Raw genomic sequence first — 10,919 nt, forward strand, 5'->3', positions numbered from 1 at the left:
TTTATGGACAACTGTGCAGCAATCATAAAACAACATGTATCTATCTACCAGATACTGAGAGGGAAAGACTTTAATGATATAGTTAAATGGAACAAACCAATTATGAAACAAAACATAAGCAATAACACACATAAAAACATACATACGCAGAAGTACACTATGTACTTGTACACGTGTATATGTACACATAAATACACATGTATATTTAGCTAGAGACGTATTTATAGGTATTTATCAATGCATGTATCATATTCTACAAGGACATAACAGATAATGGCTGAGGAGAGAATTGGATTCATAGGTATGGTATAGTCATGAATGACTACAACTTTAACTGCATGTCTGACTACTTCCCATAAGAATATATTAATGTGCTTATATAATTAGAAAATAAAGATGAAACTTTATCTATCCCTACTCCGTCAAGAGGGAGGAAAAAAGGTGCTGACACATGTCAGACTTACTTGGTATGCTACTTCATATAAACAGCCATCCTTCCCAGCCAAGAAAATTCTGCCATTATCGGTGGAAGTTATTGTTAAAAGGTAAGTATTATCAGTAGGAAGAGAATATAGGGGATCTGGAAGCAACTGCATTCCACCACACATACTGTCATTGAGAACTCCAGAACCTAATTTTTTAAAAAAGAATACAGGAAATCATTGTATGAGCTTTTTAAAATTTTAAAACAATCATTACATTATTTTCAGAATTGATACTCTTATTGAATTCGCAATATGCCAGCAATTTTAAAAAATGTACGTACAACACATATTTTTAAATTACTATAGTCTGATATGAACAATTTGATAATTCATGTTAAGTAGAATCCACAGTATGTATATATATAACACACACAAAATATATAACACATGTAATTATATATGTTCCATAATCTATATATAACATAGTAAAACATCAAACAAAAAACCCAAAGTATTAAATTCTGGAAAAAAGCCTAAGGATGTGGTAACAGTAACCATTAATTTGAATTCCTGAAATTCATTATTTTATCCAAAACATTGCTAGAATGCAAAAGAAACCACTGAATGTGCTTATAATAAATTAATTGAGTGCTTCTTATTTTAGGGTAAAGAATAACATGTATTTCAGTGGTCCATATGTTAAAATGACCATTAAAAAATTAAAAACAAAGAAATTGAAGGTACTATTGAAAAATTACTAGTGGCAACTATTTCTCTTCTACTACCCTTTCTTTATATTAGACATTTAAGAACTATACACTAATATGGTAAATATATCCAAAATAAATTTTGGTGGAGTTACTAACCTTAAAGATACCAAATTTATAGGGAAGCATTATTTTCCTATGAGCAAATAGCCCAGAAAGTTAGTGAAAAAGATTAGTTTTTAATTATAATATTAAATTGAGCAACACAGCATTTTTAAAAAAATACAACATGTGGGTTGCTTTACCTGTTTGCAAATTAGTATAGCTGAGTCCAAGAATCACTATATCTACAGGGGTTGCCAAAACCAGAAGGTGTCGTACATGAGGTTGAAAGATGCCTAAGACAAAGTAAACATGGGTTAGGGACTATTTTCTGGAAAACATCAGAATTTAAGCATTAACAGAAATGGTTACCATTAAAATGAACTATGGATTAAATAGCGTATGAAAAGTCTGAAACTAATTTAGCTAATTTTGATGTTAAATTATTACTACCTATAATCATTTAAATAAGTAAATAGTAGGGAAAAACGTAGAAACAAACACTTCAGTATTTAATAACATTTAAAGTCAGTGTTACACTACAAAATAGTTCAGGTTTATTAAAATATAAAAATTTCTATTTGTATATTCATGTTATAGCATTATCCACAATACCCAAAAGGTAGAAGCAATCCAAGTGTCCAATAGATGAATAGATAAACAAAATGTGGTATGTACACACAGTGGAATATTATAAGGCCTTTTAAAAAAAGGGAAATTCTGACATATGCTACGATAGGGATGAAACGTGAAGACATGATACTAAGCGAAACAAGCCAGTCACACGAAGATATTTTATATAATTCCACTTGCATGAAGTTCCTGGAATAGTCAAATTCATAGACATAGAAATGAGTTTATATGTCAAATGAGTTTATAAAAAAGCCACATAATTTATAGTTTCAGAAGGGGCATTAAACCAAGCATAAAATTTTTTAATGTTAACTCATGCTAAGGTTATCGTTTAACTTTAAAGAGCATGGAGCGGCATGAGATGTAATGTATAATTTCACTGTCATGTTACGATATCCAAAAATAGTGTGTCACTGATAGAAATAGAAGGAAATATATCTTATATTATGATACTAGATATTTCTTTATATGTATACATTTGGGTGTTAAATGTCACTTAATACAACAAAGCTCCTATTATCATTTGGTTTCACTTTCACTGATGAACACTGAGGGGCACAAAGACCACAATTTTGTGTTTCAAGGTTCAAGTCAATAAAGCTGAAGGCACAGACCTTCTACTTAATGACCTCAAAATATACCTGATATTTCAGAAGCTGATTTTAAAAGCTTGACATTTATGAAAACTTAGATTTTCCTTAATAAAAGCCATATCTCAAAGTATTCAGTCACAATGCTATGCCAAGAAGTCATATTTGATTATAGAAACCTTAGTGAAGTTGGAATTCTACAGGTAATGGAGTTGGTTTATGGCTTGGAGTTTGAAAAAAAAAGGTAAGTAAAGCAGTGCCTTGTCAAATGATGCCATCTTCTCTAACTTCTCCTAATTTATTCAACTATTTTGAAACAGGAGATGGTAGAATTGAAAGTCACTTCCCTTCAGGATGCAACAGGGTCAAATGACTGACATTTCTCACCTTAGTCAACTCTCACTTCTTAACTATGAAGTGAATATAATTATCTTTTAGAAACTGCCATAGTTACTTAGGTCTTTGGAATGGTGAAAAGTTTCACAGCTCAATAAAATTTTGAAAGAAAAATCTTAATAACTGTGGACAAATACGAGCACTTATGATCCTTTGCAACACCTGTTTTTGCTGCTTTGATGAAGAAACTCAACAGAGTCCTAACTTACTGCATTTTATAAAGGTATGCTTTGGCGTCAAAAACTGAGGTCAGTGACACATTCAAGCTCAAAAACAACTTCAATGACAGTATGAACTGGTGCCCTTTCAAAAGACTTTGTCCAGAAATAGGAAAATATAAAGTTCTTCTCCTCCACTGAGAAATACACTGGTTTTCCAGAAGTGGGTGACTAAACTTAAGGCAGGAGGTACACTTTTTGGAGAGACAAGGAAAGATCAATCTAAAAATAACTTGCAGGAAGGAGTTTATACATGATTTGACTTAGGTGGCATCTCTATTGGGTCACATAAATCAAGTAAATTGTTTGATTAAGAATCATATAATCTCTATAATGAGCAGTCTCCCAAAAGCGACAAGCTCTTTCAGCCAAGCTATCTCCTTGGAGATAAAGGCTGGACAACTATGTAAATCTAATCTTTCAATACATGAGAGATGCTTCTTTGAACTTGAGGAATGTAATTAAGCCTTGTGATTAATTTCTCTATGGGCAAAAATGTGCAAATGCTAGAAAACTCTAAGGAATTCCTTTGTTTTACTCAAGCAATGACAAAATTGAAAGCTGGAGTCATAATCTTCTTGCTTACATAGAAGTTTCAATAGAGCAGACTCTTGCCAAAAAGCAACTGACTTAAAAAGATGACTTTAACTGGAAAATGTCTGTCATAAAAGACAAAAAGTAGGATAAAGACTTTGTAACTTTAACATATTTTTGAGTCAGAATTATCAGTACTTGCTGACAGCAAAGTCAGAACTGTTTGATTATCAAAGACAACATCTCTGCTGCCAAGTCAAAGACATGAATTATGCCATAATTTTAATTTTGCGCCGAAATTTACATTAGAGTAGAACTATATTTTACTATTTGTTTTAGACAATTTGTATTTATTATAATAGAGGGCATGAACAGCTGTTGACTTTTATATGAATAAACTTTTAAACTAAGAAATAAAACAGAAACACATCAGGGTAAAGACTGCTTTAAATTTCTACGTAAAGGAAAAACATTCCAATATAATCACACAGTGTATAAAACTGCATCTTTATATTTATGTGAATTAGTATCATTTCAAAATGGCTGTAACCTTATAAATTCCTACTTAGGCCTTGTAAACAAGTAAATTTCATTTGTTATTTGCTCCTGTAGGAAGCTGCATTCAAGGGATGTATATTAAATTTAAATCAATCAATTCTGCATATCAGTAGCTCTGATAAAAGATCTAGTGTAATGAAGTTGAAATTTTAAGGTAAACAATGCTTGTGACTTCTCTCAGGATTTATTCTGAACTCTGTTCTCACACCCTTGGGCTATCAAGACTACAAAAATGCAGAGAGAAAAATGGTTTTCATATTAAATTCAGTAATTAATGAAAAATGTATAATGCAAAAAACTTCAGGTAAATCAAGAAAGACTAACAAAAAACAGATAACATTTAAGAATTATAGTTTAACAATTTTAAAGCAGACTCACTTATATCATAAAGTGAGAAATTGTTAAATATTTCTGATCACTTTTTACATTTATAATTAGAATTCAGACCAAAACTTTAATAGGAAATTTAATTACTTAGAATGTTATCATTCAGCCCTAAAACATTTGAAGTCTATGTATATACAAACGTTAACAATCTTAGTAGTTTTATTTCTTACCAGCTTTTGGTTTCACAAGCCCCACAGCAAGGATAGTCTCACTAAGTCCATCAAAATAGGCAAGGTCTCCTCTGTTAATAGTTGAGAAACATGTTATACACATAAATAGAAAGTTTTATCTTATAATACTTAAGACTACAGAATATCATGAACCAGCAAATAAAACTTTCAGTTCCAAGACACAGGCACACAGGACTGCTTAAGGCTAAGTATAAAACAAGAAAAGGGAGACCGTTAGTCCCCATTACAAGAATCTCCCCACCACGCTGCAAGTCAGGCCAAGTTTCCCCATTTTCCCACCCTGTGGAATTAAGACTCCTTCGGTAACGGACACAACCCCTGGAAACTAAGATCAATACTGGGAAAGCTGGGAATTAGAGCAGTGAACTGAACAAGATTATGTTTCTACCATCCAGATGGAATTAAGATTTATAATAGAAAGCTACTGGAATAATTGAAACTAAGTCTAAAGTTTTTGTGGAATTGAATTTGGGAACTAGATTTACATAGAGTACTAGTGCCTTCATTTTTTCAATTAACACAATGTTCAAATAATTTTTCTTTAAATAAATTTGAACACATAAGGTTGAACAATACTTCCCATCTGGGCAAGGACTATACTTACCTCATTCGATACTATTCAAGCACAACAGTATTTGATATATAAGCCCAATATATTTCTTATTTTTGGTTCGTTCATTGTTTTTAGGGGGAGGTACCTAGGTTTATTTATTTATTTATTCTTGGAGGAGGTACTAGGGATAGAACCCGGGACCTCATGCATGCTAAGCATGTGTTCTACCACTTGAGTTATATCCTCCCCCTCCAATATGTTTGTTAAATGAATGTTAGATGTTAATGGACATATAAACATTTTCATTAAAGTGAAAACCCTTTTTAAGGAAATTATTCTCACATTTATCTATTTTGTAATTTTTTTGCATTAGGTTTTCTTGAAGAGATCAGTGCCTAAATGAAGAGGTTTTATTCTTAAGTATAAGAAAGGAAATGTTATATGTAATTGAACAAACTGGGGCAACATTCCTGGTACATGAAAAACAATCAAACCATGTACCACTGCTATTATGACTATATACCATTTCAACAGTAAAAATAGCTGTGAAAAGTTCTAACTAAAAAAAAAAAAAAAAAAATTAAACAAAATTGGTTTCATTTAGGCTACAAGTTCTCATTTATTGTCCATTTTGATTCAATGACTCTTGTGCATGTGTTCCTAATAAGTGTATTAATTCCTCAGGGGCAAGAGTAACACCTTACTATACATATGGACCTTCCTCTGGTCATCTCACAATTACCTAAAGATAACATGATGGAGAACTAGAGGACAAAATTTTTCTCCACAAAATCAAGAGCAAGATTATCAGATCAATAAATTTTATTTAAGCAAGAATTCCTTGGGCCTTCACTCAGACTCTATCGTATACAATTAATTTACACAAGATCAAACCGACAGAATAACAACAAAACCGTTAAGTCATTTCAATAAATTAATATAGCCTCTCACTCTGTAGAAATGCAAGAAAAACAAGTCTTCAAAAACATCAAACCATCTCTCTAAGAACTACTGATAGACTATCTTTACTGCAGGATAAAAGCTTGGAAAATAAGACTCATGCTACTCAGAGTGGTACCCAGATCCCCAGCATCACCTGGGAACTTCTTGCAAATGCAGACTCTTGAGCCTTACTCAAAATGACTATAACAGAATCCACACTTTAACCCCATTCCCAGGTTGGTATGTATACAGAGAAGCACTGACCCAGGTGTTAAAGGAATGAAAGATAAACCAAGCAACTTCTAATGAGTGGAATACTACTTGGAATAAAGATAATCTAAATTCTAATCATGCTAAAACAAACCAGCCATAAATACATACCCATCTTCGTAGTTCCACATGAATATGTCACTGTCAATTGTGAGCCAAGCTCTATTGATAGGAGGGAACACGCCCATCATGCAGTTACACTGCATATCTGAGTGTGGATGTAAGGTAGAAAGGTTTCAATCTCATCTTTCTTAAACTTGTTTCAAAAGATTTTGATTTAAAACATATGATTAAAAAATCATGACCTGTCCACTCTTCAATAGAGCAATGAAATATCTTTCTTTGCAATGAGTTTAATGAAAGACACAGTATATGACAGAAACATTTATAATTTCTAAATAATGCTATCTGACCATTTAAAATGTCTGCGAATAAAAAACGTAATGTTTCTTACCATCATTAACTTTAAAAAAATTGACTCTAAATAATACCATTGAAATTTGACATTAAAAAAGTATTTTACTGGACCAGTTTTCCAACTGTGTAAGAGCAAGAGTGATTAAAAAAAAAAAAAGCACTTGGCATACTAAAGTCATGCTAGATGACAGTCTACAAGCCTCATATAAACTGAAAAATAGACAATTATTTATGTAACTAAAAGACAATGAAACAATTGTGAAAACAAAATAATTTCCTAATTAAAGGAAATGTCTCTTGTAGAGTACCGTAAGATTAAAGAACAAGAAACTAACCAAGGGTGGAGTATAAGGTGCATTATATATTTAATAACACTATTTCACAAAGTCTCAGAGAAAGAATGAACATTTTAGGGAATATATCTATTAGGTTTTACTATTTATTTTATAAGCATTTTCTTTAGTTTTCCATTTCTCTTATTTTTTTAAATCATACTGTATTGAAATATGAAAGCCCTTCACCCTAAATAGACTAACATACTTTTAAAAGTCTCAGATTACATTTTTATATAGCATCTTGATGTTTTTCTTATGAGTCACAGATTGATTTTTACAAAAGCTCCCCAGCAAATAACTATAATTATAATCTACTGCTTTTATAGGGTATGCCATACTTTAAGAAAAACAAACCTTTATTTTTAGAGGGTAAGAAAACTCCTCTAGCTACTCAGTCTATGAATATGCCATTAATATTTCAGTTTCTAACACCTTTAGACAGATTCTCCTTATGATCCTTAGAAATGGAATCACTTACAAACTTCAATTCTAAGACACTAGTAAGTATAAAAATACATCAAAAACTTTTCTTTGCTGGGGGGGAATACCTGGCAGTTTTTGTTTGTTTTAAACATTTTCAGTCACATGACAGTTTTAAAGTGTTAAAATATGGGAAAATATAGAAACGAAAATCATGGGTCTTCAAACTGAAAAAGTGTAGTAGGAAAAATTTCCTTGTTAGTGCTTAATTGGAAAGTAATACTTTGTCATATATTACTCAAAAATGAAGAGTTCCTTGTAAACAATTCACTCTCCTCAATGCCCCCAAACAATTAAAACGTGACTCAATTTTCAACATGCAGTTTTATATATTTTCTAGGCACAGGGCAAGCACACACATACTTAAATGTATTTTAAATAAAACCCTTACGTGAACTTATATGCAACGCACTAACTAAACACAAGACAAGAATTATAAAAATGAGAATACCAATTTAAAAAAATGTTTAAACGTTAAAATGAAATAATAGGATACGCCCAAACTGTTCAACAAGTTCAGGTGGGAGAGGAACTCGTCGGATGGAACTGATTTCTGGAAGGTTAGGCACTGACAGTAAACCAGGTCCTTGTAGAGGATAATCCATATCTGACATTCCAGAAACAGTAGGATTATCTATAAAAAATAAAGTGAAAATTAAAAAAGCACTTATTTAAATAATGTATTGGGCATCAAATGGGCATATACAAGTATTACGAGTTACAGAAATTTGTGCATCTGGTGGTTCTAAAGGTATAGGGAGAATAAAGTAGTTCTGATTTGACACAAAGGAGGCCTGTGAAATACCAATGTTAACATGGGGGACAGTTACTGGTTTTCGCACTGAACAGAAGGTTATCTTTCACAACGATTTACTCTATTAAAAAGAGAAATGTTTAGTTCAATAAGTTAGTGTTTTTCTCTTATTTTACTAATCTGAAATGGGAAAAAATTTATAAAACCACTTTGTTATTCTCAGATAAAACAACTGTAGACAAACAAAACACTGACGGGAGAAAAAGTGGCTATTCAATTTGCAAAAAACATGGTATCTGCAAAGTGCAATAAAGCAAAGCACAATAAATTGAGGTAACCCTGTAATACCACATAAGAAATATCTTATTGGTGGGCATAGGGGAAAATGACCACACTATAAAGTATTCTCAATGGCAACCTTTCTCTTGCTCTAAACAACCAGACTCTAAGGGCAGGAGCAGGCTGGTCTCCTGATCTAGTCCTCAACAAGGTGTTTTAGATCTGACTGAGAATCTATTTATCACAAGTACCTTTCCAGGCTCTCTAAAGTACAAAGATGTTGGGGGAAACTGACATATAAAACAATTTAAAATGTATTATGAAAAATTTAAAAATATACACAACTAGAGAAAAATGCCATCAACTCCTATGGATTGATTACCCAGGTTCAAAAATTACCAGTAACATGCTTGATCATGTTTCATTTGTGTCAATCACTATCCACTCCTGCCCAAAAAACACACTAGTATTTTTTAAAGCAAATCCCAGACGTCTCATTTAATCTATAAGCATAATTTTAATGGAACACTGCATATGTTAAACAGCAGTGGGTGCACAAAGGATGGAATCAATAACCCTGGTGAGGATATAAATGGTTAAGAAAGCCTTTGCAGAGAAGGCAATATTTAATGAAGTCTGGAATAGTTTGTCAGGCAAAGAAGAAAGACCATTCTAGAAATGATGAAGAGTACATGTAAAATAAAATCCTGAAGAGGGGGTTTCTTAAGGAAAATATGTTAAATTCAGAATGAATGGAACAAAGAGATTGAGAAAATGACGGAAGAGGGAAAGAAGATTCCGTTGAAGAGGTGTGTGCATAAACGGTGGAAAGGTAGGACTGGGGTCAGACCTGATGAGAGGACCAGAATGTATGGACTGTTTATCTTGCTTTCAGACTCTAGGAGGTCAAAGGTAGCCGTGCTGTTCAAGATGACAGTTGCTAACAGACCACTCAGTTCTTATAAGACAATCCTACTGGTAAGTAGCTGTCAGGAATAAATACTATCTTTGCTTTGTTTCTATCTTTTCTCTAGTTACAAGTTTACTCAATTAACGAATTTTTAGAAATCGTCAGAGATGTCTTCTAGGTTTACATTACACAGATTATCCTGGTTAGATTATTTTGGTTTTTGCTTACCAGAAGTTTTGTGTTTATCTTACTGACTCTTCTCTACTATTCTCCAATTTCCAGTTCACAAATGGGTCCTTTTTCTCCCCAGCAACTTACCTAATTCTACATGCCTCAAGGAGCCTGGCCTTAACTTAAAACCATTAAACAAAATATTTTACAGACACCTCTCTTTTGTTGGCACATAATCTGCCTTACTCTTTCTGTTCATCCATCATCACTGCCGATTTCCCGGTTCCCTTCCTTTATACCACTGGCAGTACTTTTTAACACCTTCCAGAACTTCATACTACACTAGGTCTACACATAATAAAGTATATCTTTGAGGGACCACGGTAATTTTCCAATTAATTCGTATGCTCTTCAGTTTTACTCTAATATTAGTATGAGGAATTAACAAGGATGAGATTCGGATCAGGTGATCCTCCTCATCTGGCCTTAGCAATAAATACTTGGAGGCAATGAGAAGCTCATTAAGGTTGGAGTCTTTGCCTCTTTCTGCTTCCAATGGGAGCTTGCTCTTTACAATCTTTTCAAGCATCTGCAATGAATAAAATGAGAAAGGGGGGGGTCCTGAAAATGGGCTCTTTTCCACCTTTTCAAAACTCAGCAACTGAGCCCCAAATCTCAGAATGTTTTCGCCGATTCACTCTGGGGATAACGACCTACTTAGGGAGTCGGGCGAGAGTCTTTTCAGCTGAGAAACAGTCAGCAAATGGGCATCGATCACTCACTTGGGGCAGACACCATGAGCAGCTCGGAAAGGTCCGGATACATGCGGTCTTCTTGCAACTGCCGGTCGATGAGCCGCCCCGCATTTTCCAAAGCTTCCTGCAGGGCTGAGGCCGACGTGGAGGCCGGCATCGCCGAGCCCAGCAAAGAAGACGGCATTTCGAAAATCGAAGACACCAACGACCGGAGAAAGTTAAAAAGCAAAGAGAAGTAAGAGAAAACCCAAGACGCTAGCTCAGCCCCAAAGCTGAGGGCGCGCGCGCCAAACGAGCGACCCGGCGCCAGCG

At 33.6% G+C, this 10,919-nt stretch overlaps 1 protein-coding gene across 1 annotated transcript in view; it reads right to left on the bottom strand.

The window, feature by feature from the left end:
• Window positions 1–10,919, bottom strand: part of NUP155 (nucleoporin 155) — a 52,265-nt gene extending 41,346 nt beyond the window's left edge. Inside the window, exons 1-6 of the mRNA XM_010957018.3 lie at window positions 10,635–10,919; window positions 8,235–8,372; window positions 6,618–6,714; window positions 4,721–4,791; window positions 1,438–1,530; window positions 465–631 (exon numbers count right to left, since the gene is read on the bottom strand). Coding sequence (XP_010955320.1) covers window positions 465–631; window positions 1,438–1,530; window positions 4,721–4,791; window positions 6,618–6,714; window positions 8,235–8,372; window positions 10,635–10,791 — 723 coding nt within the window. The 5' untranslated portion in view covers window positions 10,792–10,919. The remainder of the gene's footprint in view (window positions 1–464; window positions 632–1,437; window positions 1,531–4,720; window positions 4,792–6,617; window positions 6,715–8,234; window positions 8,373–10,634) is intronic.

This window comes from Camelus bactrianus, chromosome 3 (genome assembly GCF_048773025.1).
Source record: "Camelus bactrianus isolate YW-2024 breed Bactrian camel chromosome 3, ASM4877302v1, whole genome shotgun sequence".
Taxonomy (NCBI): Eukaryota; Metazoa; Chordata; class Mammalia; order Artiodactyla; family Camelidae; genus Camelus; species Camelus bactrianus.